The sequence below is a fragment of the Heteronotia binoei genome, chromosome 12 (genome assembly GCF_032191835.1).
Source record: "Heteronotia binoei isolate CCM8104 ecotype False Entrance Well chromosome 12, APGP_CSIRO_Hbin_v1, whole genome shotgun sequence".
Classification (NCBI taxonomy): Eukaryota; Metazoa; Chordata; class Lepidosauria; order Squamata; family Gekkonidae; genus Heteronotia; species Heteronotia binoei.
This window is the reverse complement of record NC_083234.1, coordinates 62,553,891-62,577,940: the sequence shown is the minus strand read 5'-3', so window position 1 is coordinate 62,577,940 and position 24,050 is coordinate 62,553,891. Positions and strand designations below refer to the sequence as shown.

General features: G+C 45.2%; 1 protein-coding gene across 1 annotated transcript in view; it reads right to left on the bottom strand.

Annotated features, from left to right (window-relative positions):
• LOC132580018 (collagen alpha-2(XI) chain-like) overlaps positions 1–24,050 on the bottom strand; it is an 80,481-nt gene that overhangs the window by 37,144 nt on the left and 19,287 nt on the right. The window contains exons 4-13 of the mRNA XM_060250624.1: positions 23,050–23,094; positions 21,728–21,847; positions 13,357–13,395; positions 10,874–10,927; positions 7,749–7,802; positions 6,847–6,954; positions 5,921–5,974; positions 4,964–5,017; positions 3,921–3,965; positions 97–150 (exon numbers count right to left, since the gene is read on the bottom strand). Of these exons, the coding sequence (XP_060106607.1) occupies positions 97–150; positions 3,921–3,965; positions 4,964–5,017; positions 5,921–5,974; positions 6,847–6,954; positions 7,749–7,802; positions 10,874–10,927; positions 13,357–13,395; positions 21,728–21,847; positions 23,050–23,094 (627 nt within the window). The remainder of the gene's footprint in view (positions 1–96; positions 151–3,920; positions 3,966–4,963; positions 5,018–5,920; positions 5,975–6,846; positions 6,955–7,748; positions 7,803–10,873; positions 10,928–13,356; positions 13,396–21,727; positions 21,848–23,049; positions 23,095–24,050) is intronic.

Genomic DNA, 24,050 nt, shown 5'->3' with positions numbered 1-24,050 from the left:
AGAAACCAAAGCAGCTTCAAAGTTGCCTGAGTTGACAATCTGCACAGCACCCTTTTGGGGCCAGGTAAGTAGCAGGAAAGAACAGGAATCACTCACCACTGGACCCAGAAGACCCTGGAACCCAGGAGGCCCTTTAGAGCCCATCACACCCTAAAAGACACAATCAAGTACATGCAGGCCTGAAACTATGACTATCCAATTGATTTTCAAAGTAATAAAACGAAACTCCCAGCACACCGGGGCCTGATTCATACTGGGACAACCATGTTGGGGAGGAGAGACTTGGTTTAATTCCCAGCAGCTGCATTTGGCTATGAGAGGATCCCAGCTGGGTCAGTAGTACTGAAGCAACCCAACTTGTGACAAAACATATTGTCTAGTTTGGCCCACAGATAGGGTTGCCAGGTCCAATTCAAGAAATATCTGGGGACTTTGGGGGTGGAGCCAAGAGACATTGGGGGTGGAGCCAGGAGTAAGGGTGTGACAAGCATAAGTGAACGCCAAAGGGAGTTCTGGCCATCACATTTAAAGGGACTGCACACTTTTGAAATGCCTTCCCTCCACTGGAAATAAAGTATAGGGGCACTTTCTTTTGTGGCTCATAGAATTGGCCCCCTTCTGGTCCGATCTTTTTGAAACTTGGAAGGCCTTTTGAGAAAAGGCATCGGATGCTATGCTACAAATTTGGTCCCTCTACCTCAAAAAACAGTCCCCTCAGAGCCCCAAATACATTCTCCATTATACCCTATGGGAATCGGTCTCCATGGGGAATAATAGAATGCCCAGCAGATATTCCCCCCACTTTCTGATGACCCTGAAGCAGGGGAAGGGCCTCCAAACCAGGGGATCCCCTGCCCCCACCTGGGGATTGGCAACTCTACGCACAGATAATAAGGAAAGGAGAGAAGGGAGCCAAAGGGAAGGAAGAGCTGGAAGAAGCCAAAGGAGCTTGTTGATTTAAAATAATTTCTACCTCATGCCTCCTCATAAATTATTTCTGAGATGGCGTATGTGATTGATTAAAATCTTGTAAGTCACCTCATCTGATTAAATCCTTTTAAAAAGGGGTTGCAGGCTGTGTTCAAAACACTGGTGCACAGCGGAAGAAAATTGCTATTCCGCAGGTAAGGAACGGAAAGAGAGACAGTAAGGTTGAGCTATGGAAAGAGAAATGTAAAATTCATAAAGTAGGAAGATAGCAGATGAATGAAGACAGCGTGCAGGAGAAAAACAGAAGGAGAAGAGCAGGGAGATAAAGAGGACCTGAAGAATGTGGAATGATGAAAACGGCAGAAGCACAAGTTTATGAATTCCTTTTATTTATAGGCAGCCTTTCTCACAAAGACTCAAGGTGGATGATGAAACATAAAACAATGCAACAAGATGGTGCAAGGCACCCAATAAACAATACATAAAGCTAGCATTACAAAAGCAGAAAAGAATACAAACAAACATAAGACATGCTATACCATAAAGAATACCCAAAGGGTTGACAGAAGTATAAGATAATACAGTAAGATCAAGATAATAGATGTGATAAACTGTAGAATATACTACAATCCTATCCCCTTTATTAAAGCATCCTCCAGAATCATTCCATTCTACTACAATCCTATTCCTTTTATTAAAAATGCTCTCCCAAACAAACTGAAGTGGCTGGGGAAAGAAGAATTGATAACAAGCAGAGACTGCAGAAAAACTAGAAAAGATTAGCTGAGATGTGGTACAAATTAAGTATAGCAGAAGAGCAAGGAGGTTATTCTCCACAGGGGGGTAAGGCTTATGTGGCTTACCTGTTGCTGCTGCAGCTGCCAATACAGCAGAGTGGCAATAGGGTTTCCACACAATAGGATTCCCCAGTATTTTTTCCCCTGCAATCAGCAATTGACTAATGCTATATATTTAAAATATATATTTAAGAAAGTCTCTAGTCTATTTCATTGCAGAGATAGGCCTCCCCTGCCCATATCTCCACAAAGAAATGAACTAGAGACTTACTTTAAAATTGAAGCTGTGTATTTCAATTTTATACAATACGTTTAAAGATAACTCTTTTTTGGCTGCCTCATACAAGTGGCAGGGAGAAATCAAATCCAGTATCTCTGAGGACGACTAGACATCTGTTTGGAAGATGTACCCTCTTAAATCAGCTTCGACTAACATTAAAGAACTAGCTAATAAAATTATGAGCAGTATCTCATGGCCTCTCATCTTCATCTTATCACATCTGAGCACTCAGAACTATGCTGGAAAGCATGTGGCAGCTAATTTTATGCACCGCTGGTGGATGTACTGGAAAATCTGTTTATTTGTGCACAAGATCTTGAAAAAGGTAGAATTGGCCTCATGATGCCTTAATTGTCTTATTAATTTTTTTAATATACAAAAACATTGCATCTTGAAAAAGGAACTGGTTTTATTACAGTTATTAACATTTCTGATAGCCTCATAATGGAGAAAAGCTACAATACCATCCGTAGGGCAGTTGTATGAGATGGTATGGAAACTTTTCATTTTAAATATCTTCAAAACTTAAAGTGGCAAGTAACTTATCTCACTCTATGAGCTTTGAAAATAAATGGCTGCTTTTTAAAGAATATACGGAGAAGGGGGCATCACAAAGTAAATGATGCCCATAAAACTATTGTATGATTTGCACTTATTAAGATAAACTTAAAATAGTTTTCTTAAAATGAAAGCTGGGAATTCAGAGTACCTAATGCATATTTTAGTATGAAGGTATGAGACCCCAGATTTTGAAATGACTGGTGCTTGCACAGGGGACTATCTTTACCCAGGGCTTTTTTGTATAGGAACTCCTTTGCATATTAGTCCACACACCCCTGATGTAGCCAATCCTCCAAGAGCTTATAGGGCTCTTAGTACAGGGCCTACGGTAAGCTCCAGGAGGATTGGCTATATCAGGAGAGTGTGGCCTAATATACAAAGGAGTTCCTGCTACAAAAATAGCCCCGCCTACCTTTTTATGAGGACTGGGGAAGGCAATGGTAAACCATCCCGTAAAAAGTCTGCCAAGAAAACGTCATGATGTGACATCAACCCGTGGGTCGGTAATGACTCAGTGCTTGCACAGGGGACCACCTTTACCTTTTTATATCAAGACAATGCTGTTAGATTGCTGACTGGAAAGGAAAACCCTCTGTGGTATGAAGAGGAAATGGCGACAGCAATGGAAATGGCTGCAGATTGAGCAGAAAAATCCAAACGATTCCACACACACAGTTGCCAACCAGAATTTGCTGTGAACTGGAAAAACTCAGAGCAATGCAGATTTGAGAAAAGCTGGGAAAACTCTGGGAGGTGCACAATGTCAAGCACTGCAAGTTCTTCACCAACCAACACACCTTTGTTTCCATTAAAGGCATTTATTGAATAATCAAAGACATGGCAGGCAGGTCTTGCTGAAACTGGAGTCAACAGCTCCTGCCCACATAGATATACCTAGGGTTACATAGCTCAAAAGGCAAAGCACCAAAATCTACCAATCAACTTTCCCCTCATAAGTTATGCAAGCCCCCCTAACCTAGCAGAAACGAAGCTTGTGAGAGTCTGTGAGAGTCTCTGTGAACCAGATAATGTCCATTGCTAGTTCACAGGGTGGAAAGATACATAATGTATCGCAGACACAACAGACCAGTATGTGAAAGTAAAGAGATAGTAGCTAAGTGGGTTACATACAAGCATAATTCTTGTCTCCACAGTTTATGGCAAGGTGATGCTGTGGGGAAGAAGGGGGGGAAACACTTCCCAACAGCATTGAGCTTGGGGCAAATAGCCGTGTGGAAACAACCTAGGATTCCACAATTAAATACATTAACTTCTTTACTGGTATATAGGCTACCAGACTTAAGACCCTGTGGTTAGGTGGCAAAGGGGAGACAGGTGAATTTCTGACTTACCTGGAGCCCAATGGGTCCGGAAAGGCCAATTTCTCCTTTGACACCCTGAAATATGGCACAGCGTAAAGTTACTCAGTGAGGGTGGCAATCAACTTTTAAGAAATGCTTATTACTGTCCACTGGAAACGAGTGTGTTTTCCAGAATGCAAACCCCTGTGAAGTCTGGGGGGTGTTGGGGGAGGGAGGAGCCTAGGATTGCCAGGTCCAACTCGGGATATTTTGAGGAAGGAGCCAGGAGACTTTGGGGGTGGAGCCAGGAGCGAGGTTGTGACAAGCATGATTGAACTCCAAAGTGAGTTCTGGCCGTCGCATTTAAAGGGACCATGCTCCTTTTTAAATGCCTTCCCTTCACTGAACATAATGGAGGATAGGGGCACTTTCTTTTGAGGCTCATAGAACTGGACTCCCTGGCCCAATCTTTTTGAAACTTCAGGGCGTTGTTGTTTTTTTAAAGGAGACGCACCAGATGCTACGTAGAAAACTTGATACCTCTGTCTCAAAAAACACCCCACAGAACATGGATCAATTTTTCATTATACCAACCTTATGGGGACCAGTCTCCATAGGGTAAAATGGAGTGTTCAGTGGACACTCACCCCCATCCCCACTTTCTGATAGCTCTGAAGTGGGGTCTCCAAACCAGGGGATCCCCTGCCCCCAACCCCAGAGGAGCCAATTTACTGGAATGGAAAACTTGCAAGACTGTCATCCTTAGCCTCCCATCCATTTGAGGCACCATCCAACCACCCAATTCATACTTCTGCCAACCTGCTCCTCTGACAGCGTGTGGGTGTGTGGGTCTGGGACCATGGCTTAGTGACAAAACACTTGTGGAAGTTCTGAAATTCAGTCCCCGGCATTTCTAACCGAGGGATCTCAGGGCTAGGAAATTATGAAAAGTCTTTGAAAACACTGCTTTACTTTGAAACAAGAAGTTCCATGGGAGAGAGAAGAGTTTGCTGCTGAAGGTCAATCATTAAGCAGACAGCAACCTGAGACCCCAGATGAGTTACCTCTCCAAAATAGAACCACAATGTGCTCACCTTTGCTCCTTTTCTGCCTTTTTCACCAGGAGGCCCGGGGTCCCCCCAAAAGCCCTGCAAGATGGACATTTAGTTTTAGATTATCTTCTTGATGGTTCTCTGTCAACAGAACAGGAAGGTATGGTTTATACCTTACATGGTGGGGGGGGGGGACTGTTGGGGAGAGGGACACCAACGTGGATCGTCTTGCATGCATTTTGCAAGTGCCCCACAGAACACTCACAAATGTCTGCTAATCATTTATGAATATTCTGACAAGGATGCTCACACAAACATCAGCATGTTTTGTGTTGAGGATGAATCCTTTTCATTGTGTTCTGTTGTCATTGTAGTGGATTTTAAAATTATTTTTTACTGGCTAAGGACTTACGGCTATGTGGTTTTTATGAAAGAAGCTACCTTGAACATTCCTTGGTATCAAAACGCAAGACAGAAACATTTCAAACAAATAAAGCCAATGCAACTTGGGTGGGGGGTGGGGATATTGATCTTAAGACCTATTTTCCATGACTATCCGAAGCATGCTTTCCCCAGAACCATTCAAACTGAGCACAACTGAGATCTACTAGGGTTGCCAGCTCCACTGGGATTTCCAGCTCCAGGTTGGGAAACACCTGGAGATTTGGGAGGTGGAGCCTGAGGGGGGCAGGGTTTGGGGAAGAGAGGGACTGCAGCAGGATATAATGCCATAGAGTCCACCTTCCAAAATAGCCATTTTCGCCAGGTGAACTGATCTCTGCCACCTGGAGATAATTTGCAATCCTAGGAGATCTCCAGACACCACCTGGAGACTGGCAACCCTAAACTACACTCACACAGTCAGATGCATACCTAGGAAAACAAGGGAAAACTGAGGCCCAAACATGCAACTCCAGGACTAAAGGATATGGGCATAGGGAAGAATGCTGGTTTCCTACCCACTAGCTTAGCTTAATAGATCTCCCCCTGCCCACTCACCTCTTCTCCTCTTTCTCCAGCAAGCCCCTGATCCCCCTTAAATCCTTGTGGGCCCTGGGAAAAGAAAGGAAAATACCTAGATGCACAAATGAACCAGCACTCTTTAAGTGAAGCTATGTCCTTAAGGCATTTCTGATCAGACTCTCTTGAGGGTTTTATACCAGGAGAATTAAAGGCAAAGGTAGTTTCCTGTGCAAGCACCGAGTCATTACCGACCCATGGGGTGACGTCGCATCACGACATTTTCACGGCAGACTTTTTACGGGGTGGTTTGCCATTGCCTTCCCCAGTCATCTACACTTCCCCCCCAGCAAGCTGGGGACTCATTTTATCGACCTTGGAAGGATGGAAGGCTGAGTCAACCCTGAGCCAACTACCTGAACCCAGCTTCTGTTGGGATAGAACTCAGGTCGTGAGCAGAGCTTGGACTGCAGTACTGCAGCTTTACCACTCTGCACCACGCGGCTCTTTGACCAAGATAATTAGTACCACATTAAAGAGGTACTGACTTCCCTGCAGTCCCCCTTTCAGTGCCTCAATGGCATTTATTATTTATATTGTCTTTAACTTTTTAAATAATTCAAACAATTTATAAACAGACATTGCGGGGAGGGAAATACTGGCACTGGCACAGGCCCATGTCAACTAAGGCCCTCCGCAGTCTACTTTCCCCCTGATTCAAGATAAGCCATGCTGCATAACGAGTTTTGCAAATCCTGGATTTCAGATCCTGCCAAAAAGGAAAAACGCATGCTGAAGTAATTCCAAACTGGCCTTACCGCTCTCAATATTGTATGTATGTCCTCACCCAGAATTTAAAACTCGTCCCCCTGAATTGCTGCTAGTGCATTTGCACCTCATTACTTACACCTGAAACATCTGACACACACCAAGATGACATTCCCACTTCAATCAGGGGTTCTTACCTGTTCCCCTGGCTTCCCAGGTGGTCCAGGTGTTCTGTCTGTGCCCGGAAGTCCATCTGTCCCAGGGAAACCTGGATGCCCTGGGAGACCTGGTGGCCCAGGTTCACCCTGGAGAAGAATATAATTGCAGAGGATACTGAGTAGTGACACCCATGAAGTTTCGTTTTGCAGCTCCTCCCAGGTGTTCTTAGAGACTGCCATAGGGGAGAAGGAGTCTCTTGCCTGTCTTGCCTCTGCCCAGCCAAGAGTTTACACCCAAGGACCACCAAGAGTTTACACCCCTCTTCCCAGCTTTTCTTGTAGAAAAAGTCCAGCAGGAACTCATTTGCATATTAGACCACACCCCTGACAGAACTGCATTCCTGTGTGTTCCTGCAAAAAAACAAAAAAAAAAGCCCTGCCCCTCTCCTTCTGAAGGAATTTGCATGAGGGAAAATCAGTTCTCTCCACCCCACAATTGCACATAAATGCTCACCTCATTCTGATATTGTTAGGCTGATCAAATAACTGGGTTATGTCCAGCATGACAGCAACACTTAGCATTTACAGAACACATCTGAGCATGTTCACAGCAGAACAATAAAGCCTTCTCGCAGTATATGCACAGCAACTGCTCATTTCCGATAGGCTCCACGTTCTTTCTGCTAGGGAGACCATGGTTGCCATTGCTGCTTATCTCTTTGTAATTTCTGGCCTGTCAACATAACTAAATGTTGCAGGGCTTACACAGAGGGTGTCCTCCTTGACAATCAACTGTTGGGGAACTCATTGTTGGTCATGTAGGCCTCCCCAACTATGAAACAATATACTACAGATCAACAAGCACAATATTGGCTTTGAGCTTTCACACGATATCTGTGCTACATTAGGAGATGGGCTGCATGCAGCACGCACAGTCTTACCTGGTATCCCATGTGTCCTTTTTCACCTGGATCCCCTGGATAGCCAGGAGGGCCCTGGAGATGAAAGTTCAAGATATGTACAAGGAATACAAAGTAGTTCCCTTCCCTGCAAGCCTCAAGAAAGACAGGATTGTGTTAGTGCGATGACAGAGCACTGGCTTTGGAGATACTGGGGGGCACACCATGAACAATACACAAAGGCTGCCTTGGAAATTCCAGTTGACTGGGCCAACCACACCACCAGAATCCTGCACATTTGACTGGGGCTCAAGTTTATTGTGCTTCTCAGCATCATCTCTGGCTGCCACCTTGCCCAAAAGGTAATAGATCATTTCCTTCACACAATGTTGGAACTTTTTTCTTGGAAATACAGGAAGACTCTTCTGCCATAACATTTGAAGCTTGCAGGATTGTTTTGGGAAGTATGAGGTTTTGCACACAGACCTGTTCTTCTGCAGATGATCTCCAAGGGCAGAATTAACATTTATCCAGACATTTAACCTTACCTCTTAGCCAGGTCTTAAGGACATGCTATGACATGCCATTTCTTACTCACAAATAGATGTGACTGTCTAGAACAGGGATTCTTAATCTTTTTTTTGTGGCATGGACCCCTTTGGTGATCTAGTGGTGGGTCTAATAACGATCATAATTTCGAAGTAGTAATGACTGCAAACAATGTTTTTAGATACCTACAACACCTGCAATGTGATGTGAAAATATCTGTGATTTCTACTGGTGACAAAGTCAGAAGTACTGCTAGCACTGCTTATACTCCAGGTTTGCTGCCTGCATTCAAAATTGAAGGAATGCTAATTTTCAGTTAGATATTAGTAAAAATAAAGATATAATTTTTTCTCCATCCAAGTTCACAAATCCCCTGAAATCTCTCCCTGTGCTCCCCAGGTTAAGAACCCCTGGTGTAGAATGTCCCATTTCATACAGATGGTTATTCTTTAAACAATAGCTCTATAATGTCCTATTGTGTCTGCTTCTCTTACTTCGTGATGCACTGGAATGTACATTTTGACTAACAACAATTGGAAGTGTTTCACCTCAAATGCTTAGTAAGTGTGTCACACTGGCACTGAGTGAACTGATTATTCTTTGATCTGGTTCTTGTTTTGAACAATCTCCTCTCTGAAACATCCCCACCCCAGTTGTGCATAGAATACATTTTAAAATCAGGCCTAATGGATTTACACTCCTATGCTTCCAAGAAAGTGAGTTCTGACTCACAAAAATTTATGTTGGAATACATTTTGTTACTCTCTAAGGTGCCACTGGACTTCTGTTTTATTTTGTTGCTATAGATCAGGGCTGGCCAAACTTGCTTACCTTAAGAGCCACATAGAACAAATGTCAGATGTTTGAGAGCTGCAAGACATGAGCATCAAATGTCGGAGAGAAGGAAGGAAGGAAGATGGGGAGGGAGTAGTAGAAAGTAAGTAACTTTAATTTTAAATGCATTTTCCAAGCTGCCAGCTGGCTTGGAGAAGTGATATAAAGAGACAAATGCCTTCTCCAAGCTGGCTGATGGGGCAGTGGGGGCTTCGAGAGCCACACAATATGTGTGAAAGAGACACACGTGGCTCGCAAGCCGCAGTTTGGCCACCCCTGCTATAGATCAACATGGCTACACATCTGGAACAGACACTGAATGGTGTGCGAAAGAGAATTCTGCATGCTCGTTGAGCACAGTACATAAGTTCAGAATGTGGCACTAAGTACAGAATGCGGCTTTCATTTTTAAAAACTAGATTTCTAGCCACTACCAGAATCTGATAGATCTTTCTTTTTCTATCACCCCATCCCAATCTCTCTCTCCTCTCCCTGCCCTTGCTTCTCTTCTACATTTTTTCCCATTTGGACTTTCCTGTTTATCTTTTTCATATCCTTGAGGTATGAGTGATGGCTGGTGTTACGTATTGTTACTGGAATGTTCCTGGGTGTGCCACCAGAGACCTTGCTGAGCTTGAGGCTCCAGAACAATAGCCACCTGGATTCTGGGAGGCGGCCAATCAGGAGTCAATGGGCCAGTACTTGTACCTATAGTTAAGAGTTGTTGAGTTTTGGGTTGGGTCATTTGCATGCATTTAAGCAGGGCCATTGGTCCTGTGTTCCAGTCTTAGTTTGCAATGCTATACTCACTAATAAAAGAGCCCCATGGCGCAGAGTGGTAAAGCTGCAATACTGCAGTCAGAACCCTCCGCTCATGACCTGAGTTCAATCCCAGCGGAAGCTGGTTCAGGTAGCCAGCTCCAGGTTGACTCAGCCTTCCATCCTTCCAAGGTGGGTAAAATGAGTACCCGGCTTGCTGTGGGGAAAGTGTAGATGACTGGTGAAGGCAATGGCAAACCACCCTATAAAAAGTCTGTCGTGAAAACGTGAAAGCAACGTCAACCCAGAGTCGAAAAAGACTAGTGCTTGCACAGGGGACCTTCCCTTTTTTTTTAAAAAAAAATCACTAATAAAGAACTGTGATCTCTCTACTACTACAAGCCTCCTTGTGCATCAAACTTAGTGTTTTATAGTTGGACACGTAACAGGTTCATGAAAAGATGTTCATTATGTATTTGTTTATAAGTTGCTGGACTCACTCTGATTGAGATGAATCAAACTATGCTTAATCATGTTACTACATTATTATACTATATATGTGTAACATTTTTTTTTAAACGAAGTCCATTGATCAGGGAGGAACTTTAATGGAGAATGTGAAATGGCCTATGCTGAAGGGAAGGGGTGGGTGGGTTTGGGGAGCTAAATAGGAATAAAGCACTGTATCAACAAGGAGCTGTTTCAAATTAATTTTGTCAGTTGACAAGCATGTGTTAAAATGCATAAATATGCCTCTCTCTTTTTACAACCCCCCCCTACGCAAGATTTTTGAAATAGAGCTGAACATGTGTGGGCAATGAAGGAAGGTATTTCAGAAGCCTGGCTGGGATGGGGGCAGAACGTGAGATTCAGGATGTGTTTTTTTTCCCCTAAAGCTTTTGGGTTTTGATCACGGCAAGCAAAAGCAGGATACACAATGTAAAAATTTACACACAACCTCTACTATTATCAATGCAATCATAAACCTGAATGCTAGTTTTCTTAAGGAGATTTTTCTTACTCACAGGCAATCCTGGCTTTCCCAGGTGACCCATGGATCCTGGAAGTCCTGGCTGGCGCTGGGTTTTATTGAAGAAATAAAAAGGAATGCAATCAACTACACTTATTCATCAAGCTGTTCTGGACATCTTAGGGAAGGGGTGTCAAATATGTGACCCAGGGACCAAATCAGGCACCTGGAGGGCTCCCATCAGGTTCTCGAACAACTGGCTGTCATTTGCTTCCTTCGCCCTCTCTCTTGCTTTCTTCTGTATAATAGATTGCTTTGCAAGGCTTGCTCAATCACACAGAAGCTACAGAGCGAAACCTCTATTTTCTCCATTAGCTGAGGCTCCTCTCTTGGGGAGGAGGGATAGCTTGCTTTGCCAGGCTCTCTCAATCACACAGCAGATCTACTGAGCCAAGTTTCTCTTCCTTCTATTGGCTGAGGCTGCTACCCCTCCTCACGCATAGAGAAGGAAGGAAAGAGCCAGAGCTTCCTTTGTCCAGTTCCCTGGATCCCATGGGAGATATGCAAAGAAAGTGCCTTTAAGACCAACAAGTGCTAATGTTTTAAACATGTTTTAAGGTGTTTTTTTTTAAAAAAAAAATCTTTAATTGTGTTTGTCTATGTCTTTTATAAAATTTATCTCTCTGCTACCTAATCTTAAATAGGTACACACATGACCCGGTCTGACATGGCCCGGCCCAACAAAGTCTCATTTATGTCAGATTCGGCCCTCATAACAAATGAGTTTGACACCCCTGTTTTAGGGCCTGTTCACTCATGACCATCAGATTATTTGCAATGCAACCCATGTAGAAATAAAGCTCCAGAGTTCAGGGGGTCTTATTCCAGGACAAGAACTTTATTGTCAGAATTGTGTACCTTATGTTAACTTACTGCTTTCTTTTGCACTAGCACTACCATTCCCAAGTGACAGTGTGAGAGTACGGAAAGTGCTGTAAATTCATGGCCAACTTTTGGTGACTCCAGAGAGTTTTCAAGGCAAGAGAGGAAAACAAGTGGTTTACCACTGCCTGCCTCTGGAATTCTTTGATGGTCTTCCATACATGTACTCCCCACTCCCCACCAGTGTTAACCTGCTCAGATCTGATGAGATCAGACTAGCATGAGAGTATGCATGCACCAAAAGAAGTGAGCCAATTTAGGACTCTTGGTAATTTCTTTTTCTGAGAGTTCAAAGACGCTGCTCACAATGGGTTACAGTCAAGCTGCAGAGAGCTGGCCCATCGCTGATGTTCACAGTTATTTTATGTATTTCATAGAGAATATCTATACTCAGGGCCGGCTCTTCCACTAGGCAAACTAGGCACTTGCCAAGGGCACTGGCCCTGGAGGGGCACTAAATTGGGGACCCCCACCTTTTGTTTTTTAAAAATACTTCCCCTCCCTCTCCGGATTGCTGCTGTCTTCCCCCCTTGCCTCGCCACCACTTCTCCCCACCTCCTTCCCCACCCCAATCGCTGCTGTCTTCCCCTTTGCTGCCACTTCTCCTCACCTTCCCCACCCCAATCGCTGCTCTCTTCCCCTTTGCTGCCACTTCTCCCCACCTCCTTCCCCACCCCAATCGCTGCTGTCTTTCCCTTTGCTGCCACTTCTCCCCACCTCCTTCCACACCCCAATCACTGCTGTCTTCCCCTTTGCTGCCACTTCTCCCCACCTCCTTCCCCACCCCAATCGCTGCTGTCTTCCCCTTTGCTGCCACTTATCCCCACCTCTTTCCCCGCCCCAATCGCTGCTGTCTTCCCCTTCGCTGCCACTTCTCCCCACCTCCTTCCCCGCCCCAATCGCTGCTGTCTTCCCCTTCGCTGCCACTTCTCCCCACCTCCTTCCCCGCCCCAATCGCTGCTGTCTTCCCCTTTGCTGCCACTTCTCCCCACCTCCTTCCCCGCCCCAATCGCTGCTGTCTTCCCCTTTGCTGCCACTTCTCCCCACCTCCTTCCCCGCCCCAATCGCTGCTGTCTTCCCCTTTGCTGCCACTTATCCCCACAGCTGGGCTGTGAAGGGGTGGCAGGGAGAGTGGGGATGGGGGGCAGTGGGCGGCAAGGCTGCCTGGGGTGCTATGGACCCTAGGTCTGGCCCTGTCTAAAAGATTATAAAGGCTGTACATCATCATGGCCTGAATGCTGGGAATTTCCTAGGGGAAAGGGGATGATTTCATTACAGGTTATGGTGTGAATATACACATTGATAAAGAAGACTGCAGATTTATACCCTGCCCTTCTCTCTGAATCAGAGTCTCAGAGCAGCTTACAATCTCCTACTCCCCCCACAACGGATTCACTGTGAGGTGGGTGGGGCTGAGAGGGCTCTCACAGCAGCTGCCCTTTCAAAGACAATTCCTGCAAGAGCTATGGCTGACCCAAGGCCATTGCAGCAGCTGTAAGTGGAGGAGTGGGGAATCAAACCTGGTTCTTCTAGATTAGAGTCCACGCACTTAACCACTACACCAAACTTGGCTCTTGTTTACAGGATTCTACTCACCGGCCAGCCAGCATGAAGAAGCTGGTAGAATGAGGATTGCTGGAAGGGGAGGAAGAAAAAAAAAGTGAACATTAATATTAAAAAAAACAACTACAGCGGAAACCATTCAGCACTGTAAATGGGAAAAGAGGATTTTTTTTTCTAAAGACAAATTAAACAACAACATCCTCCAAGTACCTGGCTTCCAGGATCAGAGACCCGAGTAATCTGGGTTGATTAGACTTTTAACAGAGGAAGAGGGGGCAGGGAGAGAGCTAAGAAATCTCCCTCTAGGAAAACGCCCAAAGATCTTTCAACATCTGGAAATATTTCTAATGAAAAAAGAGCTCTCAGAGAGATGACGGATGAGTAAATTTAGCTTAGGATAAAACAGCAGCAGGACTCTTGGTTCTTTTAAAGTCTATCCCAAATTGATTAATGTGAGTCAAAACTGCAACAAAAAGGGAGGGGCAGAATACCCAACTTTGACAATCTGTTAGGCAGGGCTGGAGCTTGCACCCTCCCTTCCCAAGCCAGTCCAACCTCATTTTCCTCTCTGAAACCCATTCACAGGGGAAGGTTGCCGAGGCAAGTACATGGAGGTTGCCGAGGCAAGTATAAGGTTGCTGAGGCAAGTATAAGGTTGCCGAGGCAAGTATATGGATGAGTTGGGGTGGTGGGGGAGACAGCTCTTATTCCTTTGCAGCTTGAGATAGTGTTTCATTGCATTCTTTTTAAAACCAGAGAGGCAACGGCTGAGGTTCCTCCACTGCAAAAGCACTTACTGCATCAACAACACCGAAAAGGCTACCCCCTCAGAAAAAAAAAAAAACAACTTGCTTCTGGGCTCCATTCTTCAAATCCCCTGTGAGAATTTTGCTGAACTCTAAGATTTGACAAACTTTCTAAATTTCCCCCGCTACACACACACACAAAAATGGGGAAAGAACCAAAACATATAAAGGAGACAGGTGGAAATCTTCATCATGCCGCTGTGATCACATAGGAGAAAGTAATTTAAAAAGTATGGTGGGAGTAAGTTTTTATTATGACAATTATGATTCAAGAAGCATTTTAAGGTAGATGCTGAGCTGATATAATTTAATACACTTTCCAGTGTTGACAGGGGTCTGTGGCATATGCAAATGAGTTATGCCAATGAGTTGTGCTAATGAAATTACCTCTGGATAAATCCCTGTTTTGCTATGGAAGCTCACTGGGGCCATTCATTCTCCATCAGCCTAACCTACCTCACAGAGTTGTTGTTCTGATGATAAAATACAGCAGCGGAAAACAACATTGTAAGACACTTAGGGCATTTTCGCACTCACCTTCAAGTGGTGCGACCACCCTCCTCACGCCGGCGGATCTGCAGGGATTTCGCACCAGAAGCGCCGGCACACCCAAAAGAGCCGGCGACTTCCGTCGCGAAACCAGCTCAAACGTTTTCCTGCTTCTTGGCGGTTTCCGTTTGAGCTGGTTTCGCGACGGAAGTCGCCGGCTCTTTTGGGTGCGCCGGCGCTTCTGGTGCGAAATCCCTGCAGATCCGCCGGCGTGAGGAGGGTGGTCACACCACTTGAAGGTCAGTGCGAAAACGCCCTTAGTGTTCCCATTGGGGAGGAAAATGCTATATAAATATCTAAATAAAGACAGTTGCCGAATCTTGAAAAATAACAGGTTTACAATAAATATTTTCCTAACTCTTTTATTCAGCTTCTAATTAAAGTTATATATTAGTGAGCTGTGCTTTCATGCCTTGAAATTCTCACCCACTGGTTCAAAGTTAAAATTGAGATATACTAAGCATGTATTCCCATTTTATACCTGCACAGTCAGCATTCATACTCAGGCATTGACCAATATAACCTGTTGTTTTGTCTTAATGAAACTGTCTTTGCTGGTCAAAATTGACTAGGATTTCTTTGGAGAAATAATTTACAAAACAATACTCTGGCTTTTGCTTCAGGCTATCCATCTTGCCAGTAATCTCCAGGGTAGAAAACACACACACAGATGCCTCAGGAGCAGGGCATGCTTAAGAATAAATGTCACATTTCTACAGAAGTATATCACAAGCCGACAACATAGAACAGTTGCCTAGGAAATCGGTTTCTCTTGTATGGTCGATAGCGTAATTCCCAAGCAGCAATGTGAGAATGAATGTACACAAACAAAAAAAGAAATAAGCCATTCTAGAACAAAAAAAGCATTTTTTTTTCCTTACAGAGGTTCACAAGTGATATGATCCAACAACAATATGAGCAGAGATGTTGGCCGTCCCAAGTTATGGCCTATTAAAAATTCTGTGCAAGCCATAGTGAAATGAATGAAGCTGCACAGCGGTTCAGGGACATTTCTTTGCTGTTTGTCGCCTTTGGTTCAGATGTCTCCATCTCTCACTATCATCCTTAATAGATCCAAAAATCACTTTTGCTGTATTTTTTAATGTCTGGGTGCATGCGCGCTTGCACCTGGGAGACATGTCAAACTCTGGTGACTTCTGGTGACTAGGGGTCTGGAGGATATTCAGAGAGGTGGCTGCCCTTGTCCTCCTGACTGCTGGTATTTCAAGGAGGTCTCCCATCCAAGCACTAACCAGAGTCAACCCTACTTAGCTTTTGAGATCTGCCGAGATTGGGTTGCCTGGGCTACCTAGGTCAGGGTGATCCAAACCCCACTATTAAAGACCAACTGCATCATGAGAGGCCACCTCAGAAACATCACAATGTAACAGAAGAACCCACGGTGAAGCTCCTCAAAATAGAAACAGTCTCAAATATAACACTGATTCCTCAGTAGCAATTGCTTCACCCGTGGGCTTCTGCTTCCCCCAGCTCAAGCGATTGATTCCCCACTACTTGCTGTGTGGGTGCATTTTTGACCTGCGGCTGCCTCCAATTTCCCCTGCACCTTCCTGATCTCTATAAAAGAAGACCAGGAAGCCGTGGGGGAAATTGGAAGGAGCCATGGGTCAAAATGCGCCAGCACAGCAAATGGTGGGGAATCGATTGCTTGAACCATGGAAAGCAGAACTCTGGGGGGAGGGGGGCAGCAACTGCTACTGAGGAATCAGTGTAAGAGAAAAAGTTCACATCATTGACCTGGAAACCTTACCATCCTAGGTTCCAGGTATATGAACAGTTTTGCATTTGCACTTCACAGGATTTTGTGCTATCATTACACTGTAGCCATTCATAACTGGGCTTGTTCGTCCACACAGGAGAATCCAGTTGTGATTGATGCTTAAAATGCAGTAGAACAGGGGTGGCCAATGGTAGCTCTCCAGAGGTTTTTTGTCTACAACTCTCATCAGCCCCAGCCATTGGCCATGCTGGCTGGGGCTGATGGGAGTTGTAGGCACAAAACATCTAGAGAGCTACCGTTGGCCACCCCTGTAGTAGAGCAATATCCAGTAATAAGAAGACATAGCCATGATATGAGTGTTCAGTGCCATTTGAACCCAAACGAGCTCCTGCGCTCAGTTAGGCCTGACCCTGGAAACCAGCACTCCAGATGCAGGCTCAGGTGGCTGAATTTTCCTTCTGACAAAGAAAAATCAAACATCTGTACACCGAACATCTGTATACTCAGACATGGTAGTTTTATTTGTGCAGGATTTTCTTCTCCTGTATGTAGGCACACTTACATGGGGGCACACTTTCACGCAGCTTGATGCAATATCACCCAGACCGATCAGATGCTGCACTCTGATATCTTCCACCTAAGCCAATCAGCACCAAATGATTTGATCTGGAAGCTAGGTCTGTAGTCTCTGGTGTCGTCAAGCTAGGGCTAAGCCTGCCTTTTCCCTTTACTGTGATGCTGGAGTGACTGGAATTCCAGATGGGTAATTTGCAGGGGATACTGGGGGGGAGGAGGCTTTTATGATGCTGAGAAAAGGGGGATCAACTCTTTCCCCATGCCCTTTCCACAAATGAAAATGCCCCTGTGGGCTGCCTCTAGTATAGAAAAAAGCAGCCATCCATTCTGTGCCTGTCACTTTTCCTGAATTGGGACTTAAAGCAACTGGTGGAGTGGTTTGGATTAGGGAAACAGTACACTGGAGAGAGAGGAGATCAGCTCCCTTTCTTCCTGTTCATGGCCCTAATGTATTTCACCTCCTTCCTCCACATCTACTTTTATGGGTCAAATTACATATCTGGAGTTACAGTCACCATTCTCCATCATCATGTGTAGTTTAGCCCTAACATTCTAATGAAGAGACAGCTGGCTGAATGAAAATGCAAACACTATTTGTTCCCCACACCAGTCTAAAGGCGACAGGGAGACTCAGGGGAGCCTTTGCGGTTTGAATGAACAAGCACCATTAGCTGGATAAGACCTGCTCTTTCCCCAAGCTGAGGGGCCGGAAGGATCTCCTCCGCTGGAAGCACAGCTGCACATCTGGGACAGCTCACACATGAAAAAGCTCTTTGGATAGGTATGAATAATATCAAAGGCAATTAAGTCTTCAGTATCAGTGAGACAGACTTATAAATGAAGTAAATTAATAAATTAATAAGGAAGCCAGAGGTTTGGTCAGTGCCTGGATAGAAGACTAGCAACCCTTGAGTACCATGGAAGAAAGCAGGGGCTAGCTGCAGATTTTTTTTATGGAGGCCTTGCTTATAGTATGTCTTTTCCCTCATCGCAACTCCCTCTCCCGTAAAGGGCCAACTTCTCAAAATGCAGTGGGTCTATACATTAAAACAAATATTTCTATCTCTATACATTAAAAGCAAATACCTCTGTCTCTTTTGTCTGTTGTATTTGTATCTTTCCTGTTTTATGATGTTACCCCCAGCACCAAGGAATGTATATAACATGAGCAGTCATCCTGCATCAGACCCATAATCCATCTAGTCTAGCATCCAGTTTCCCTCAATAGTCAAGTAGATGCTTGTTAGGCCTATAAGCAGGACGGAGAAGTCCAAAACCTCTTGTTGTGCGCCGCCCCCCCACCCTGTATATGTCTTCCAGGGAATTTCTGCCTCTGAATAGGGAACTTCCATTTGGCCGTAATGGCTAATAGACATTTATTTGCTGTATTTATAGTCTGCCTTTCTCAACGAAACTCAAAGTGGATTACATGGTGTAAATTAATAACATTCTGTACAAAGAGACATCTAATAAGCATAGTGTAGGTCAATACAGTCAATATGAGGAGACATCTAATGAACAATGTATTAAATCCAAACTAAGATTACTGAAATCTGAATCCTATCGAATTTGTTTAATCCCACTTTAAAACCATCTAAACTATATCGTTACATTTTGTAATTATGCCTTATATGAAGTACATTCTTCCGCCCATCTCAACTCTATTAGTCATTAGCTTTATGGGATGCAGAGTGGTAAAGCTGCAGTACTGCAGTCGGAGCCCTCTGCTCGTGACCTGAGTTCGATCCCAGCGAAAGCTGGTTCAGGTAGCCAGCTCAGGTTGACTCAGCCTTCCATCCTTCTGAGGTCAGTAAAATGAGTAGCCAGCTTGCTGGGGGGGGGGATGTAGATGACTGGGGAAGGCAATGGCAAACCACCCCGTAAAAAGTCTGCCGTGAAAACGTTGTAAAAGCAACGTCACCCCAGAATCGAAAACGACTGGTGCTTGCACAGGGGACTACCTTTACCTTTAATATTCTAGACTTTTGAGAGAGGAAGAAAAAGTTATTTCTGTCTCATGCAGCTTGCCATCAAACCAGAACCGCTGTGAAGGTGGGAAGCTAAAATTTAAAATTTCCCTTCAGCCATGGCATTACACGGAATCTAAAGGAGGATGACTGTTTTCACATCGGGGAGGGCAGAAACACCTGTCCCTGTTGTGGAAGCAGCCATGATTGGGGTGGAAGTAGGCAGGTACTGAGTTTGCTCAACCTAAGGTTGCTAGGTCCATCCTGGCAACCGTGTGGGGATGTGGGGGAACTTACCAAGAGTGGGAGAGAGATCCAGTCTATGTCACTGGCAGTGTGGTGACATCAGTTCCAGCATGTTCTGAAAGTGATGCCATCTCGTCAGTGACATTACTGTGACACTCTGGTATTTGGGCAAAACACCTATGGCAAGTACGGCTTCTACTATCTAATAAGCATAGTGTAGGTCAATACAGTCAATATGAGGAGACATCTAATGTGCAATGTATTAGTTTTTGCCCAAATACCAAAGAGTCACTGTGATGTCACTGACATGATGGAGTCGATTCCGGTGATGTGATGTCACCACATCACTAGTGACATAGCGGCTGTGGTCACACATGCTAAATAATGCACTTTCAAACTGGATTTTGCCAGTTCACACAGTAAAATCCAATTGGAAAGTCCATTGAAAGTGGACTGCAACTACATTATTTAGCATGTGTGATCACAGCCAGCCTGTACCTCCCTTCTGCTCCTGGTAAGTCCCCCTGCCAGCCAGGTGATCAGCAGCAGGGCGCAGGGCCTGGTGGTGGGAAAATCCTCCACTTCCAGTGGTAGGCTGGCAACCTAGCTCAGTTGGCCTCATGCTACAGAAGCACCAGTGTAAGCAGAGCCTTACGAGGCCTCCTTCCGTGGCTCAGCAGCCACCACCCCCACATCATCTTTCACAATCTAGAGGCTGTTAAGGGGCCAAAAAAGAAGAAGAAAAGTGGGGCTGAACTCCACCAATCTGCAGACAGAGCTTAGCTCCACCCGCCTCTCTGGATTGGCCACAGGCACAGCAGCCTCACCTTCTAGTCAGCAATGCAGGTTTCCCCACTGCTCTGGCTTAAAGGGGAATGCCCTGTGAGCCCCACACATCTCAGAAAGAGCATGACGTTGTGTAGAAACTCCCCCCCACCCCGCCCAACCCACAAAAGAATGCTTTCTACCTCAGGGAAAAATCCCCTTGTGGAAGCATCCTTAAGTACAAAACAAGTTCTTTCCACGTGCATTACCATTAGCAAGGCGATACGCTGTGACTTTACAATGTCTTCTTGCATCACAGCATTTTAATATACCTTGGCTAATTGCATGCCACATCAGCACGCAGCACCAATTATCCAAGCAAAAGGGAACAAAATACGGAACAGACAGATTGCCTTTCACAAGAGGAAAGGCCAGATGGAGTTGCCCCCGGGATTCTCTGCGCATCCTTCCCAGGTGTTTCTAATCAAGAAAGGTATCCTTTGTACCGCCAGCTGGGCTTGTGAATGTGGGCTAGCGAAGGGGAAAAGGTGTCCAGAGACATTCATAACCACACTACGGAGAAAAGAATAACCCGGATCTTATGCAATTTCTCTGTAAGATTGCCTTAGTCAGAAAAGCATGATAAGGGAAAGAATAGGGAAAACAAGAGACACATAAGGATGAGCTCATGATCAGATTTAAAAGTGGGAGACAAAGCACAGAAGAAGAGAAAAAAGCAAGTCATTCTGTCGAGCTCGCAAGTGACATTTCTAAGGAATATAGGGAGTTCCCTCATACAGCCTCAGACCTCTCAGTACTGACTGGCAGTTGCTCTCCAGGGTCTCAGATATGGATTGAGGCCACTGAGCTGGCGAGAGAGGGGTTGACCCTTTAGCCCAGATAACAAGAAGGACACTGCAACATTTATACAGCACTTTCAGTCACTTAAAACAGCTCTGTAAAGTAGGCAAACTGAAGGCAAGAGGTTTGAGATTTAAGGGGAGGGGCTTGCTGAAGTTCACCAAGTGAGTTAGTTGTGGGCGGGTGGGGGGGAGAGGTGAATCAGGAACCTCCCTGGATCAGGGACACACCAACTCACAGGTACAATTTATATTACCTGTTTTCCCCCACTCTTAATGATACTGACAGCAGGTGGTAAGGGAGGCAATTTCTATCAGCAAGGAGAGGATTAAACACTCCCTGCCTCCATGCCTTGGCCCTGCTTCCAATCATGCCCTTGCAGCTCCTGGAATGGTCTTGGGTCAGCCATAGCTCTCGTAGAGTTGTCCTTCAAAGGGCAGCTTCTGTGAGAGTTCTCTCAGCCCCACCCACTTCACAGGGTGTTTGTTGTGGGGGAGGAGGGTAAAGGAGATTGTGAGCTGCTCTGAGATTCAGAGTGAAGGGCGGGATACAAATCCACTCTCTTCTTATTCTTAGGTTCTGATCACACATTGTTTGGCTTTAACGCTGTTAAATGTTATGCGCGTGGACTGTGCTAGATATGTACCCATGTGCACCTCTAATGACGTCTCACAACATTAAGAGATATTGTTCATGGAATCTTTATACTATCTCAACTTAATAGTCCTAAGTGGTACTGTCTAACGAATGAGCAGCACTGACCAGGCAAAGACACATGTTCCAATCTGATTACTTGTGGTATTGAAAGGGACAGCATTATGTTAAAAATTATGAGCATAAAGATGTGCCTGCTCACTCCTTCAGAGTGGAAAGACACCATTGGCAATACTTACCATGAATGCCAGCCAGTCCTCCTTGGAGTTCCTCCAGAGAATGATGGCTGGGGGCCCAGGGACCCCTGGATGGCCTGGGTCACCTGTAGGGCCAGTTCGTCCAATTGCACCAGGAGATCCCTAAGCAGAGAGAGAGAGCAGCTGTAAGGCTGGGATTTCATGTCTTTTTCTTTGAACAGGACAGCAATCATCCAGCTCAGAAGCCATCACAGGACAATTCCACATGGGAGAAAATCCACGTTTGCCACACAGCGTGTACTTGACAGGTAGCAAGCCTAGTTCTTGCTGAGCTAGTAAACTCATTTCCAGACTCTCCACTGCAGAAAGTTAATGGGGGGAAGGCGTCACCCAGCTGCACTTCCAAAACTAACTTGCCAGGCAAACGAGAGCAAGAACTTTGGCTTGACATGCTAGGTGTCTACATGCTAGGAATGTTTTCAAAGCAGAGAATTCAATCATGTGTGTTCCCACCTGCTATCTGTACCCACTCCTCCAAACAGAAAACTAGCATCTCAAGGAAAAGGATTCTAGCCTAGCCTTCTCTCCAAACATTCTAGCTTCCTATAAGTATGGACTGTTTTTCAAAAGCAGGAGCATTTAATCCCGACTCAGAAACAGCATTTGACTGTCTTGGAAAGAACAAGACTCTACTTCATGACACTACAGCTTTTACAAATTACTTCTATCCTATTTTGTTCTCCACAAGTCTCCAAATTAGGGTTGCCAGCCAGCTCTGAGAGGTGGTGGGGGGGAAAGGGTTGACACAGCAGAGGATCTGACAAGCCTGCCAATCAGTCGCTCTCTCTTATTTCAACCTGTCTCTCAGGGCTATTGTGGGGACAAATATGCAGACAAGAAATGGGTAGGGTTGTAGCAAGTAGAGAATTGCATAAGGACTGTGGGAGCCCTGTGTTCAAATTTCCACTGTGCCACAAAGCTTATGGACTTGCATGATTATGCATTTCATTTTTTCCTCTTTTTCCTTAGTTTATGACCTACCCTTCTATCCAATGGGGACTCAAAGCAGCCCATAGTGTTCTTCTCTTTTCCATTTTATCCTCACAATAATACTGTGACATGGGTTAAACTTAGAATGTGTAACTGGCCCAAGGTTACCTAACAAGCTCATACTACGGCAGAGTGGAGATTTAAATCTGGGTCTCTCAGATCCTAATCCAGCATTCTAACCATTGTACTACACTGGCCTAATCTACTTCACAAGGCTGTTGTTAAGATCAACAGAAAAGGAAGGAATCAGGATGCCTGCGCTCTTTGAAGGAAGTGAGGTAAAAGAATCAGACTGTCAGACATGGTTGACACACCTTGTCTCCTTTTGGCCCCACTGGTCCACGTCTCCCCCGGCAACCCTGTAAAGAAAGACCGCCACAAAATTAGGTCTCAATTACTGCTTCTATTGGGCAACTTAGCTGGCAATTAGCCTCTAACCTCTTCCAAATAGCTTCTAATGATGGGCACATCGGAGAGCTTCATTTATACGCCCTTGAAGGGGAGGGCTCATATGGGAGAAGATGAACACACAGCAAGCTGTTTTAGGGTTTCCCAAGTCCCCCACAGCCTCTGGTACCATAGAGTATCCCTCCCAAATTGCTAGAGTGTCTGGGAAAACCATAGAGTTTTCCTGGAAGCTCCTAGAGCAGTGCGGCACGCATGACTTGCAAGTGACATCCTCGCCTCGGTGATGTCAGGTGGGGATCTCCCCACCAGCTCATTGCAGGCTGACGGGTTGGGGACCTCCAGGGCGGGAAAATTCCCACCATGCCCAGGAGCTTGGCAGCCCTAAGTTGTTTTATACGGAATCAGACCAGTAGTCCATCAAGTCAGTATTGTCTACTCAGACAGGCAGCAGCTCTTCAGGATCTCAGGTAGATGTCCTGGACATCACCCACTACCTGGATCCTTTTCACTGGAGATGCAAGGGATTAAACCTGGGACCTTCTGCATGCCAAACAGGTGCTTTTCCACTGTTGCTCCCAGAAATCTTCATGGCCTGAGCCACTTAGTGCTTTGAAGGCCAAGACTAGCACTGTGACAAAGAAGTCTTACATGTCCTCCCCTCCTCCCACCCCAGTTTACCTCATCCTACCCAATAGCCACCACTACCCAGGAAGTCCCCCTTTTTGGCCCTGTCAGTGTTGCTGGTGTTCCAAGTCCCTCTGTCTCCTATATTTTTGGATCAACAAATAATAACCTCCCCTTCGCACCACACACAATGGAAATCCAACACAATTCAAAGTAAAGTGAATTGTGCCCACAGCAGTGGAAATATATATTTTGAAGGGCAAAGTAATCATTTGCAGACAGT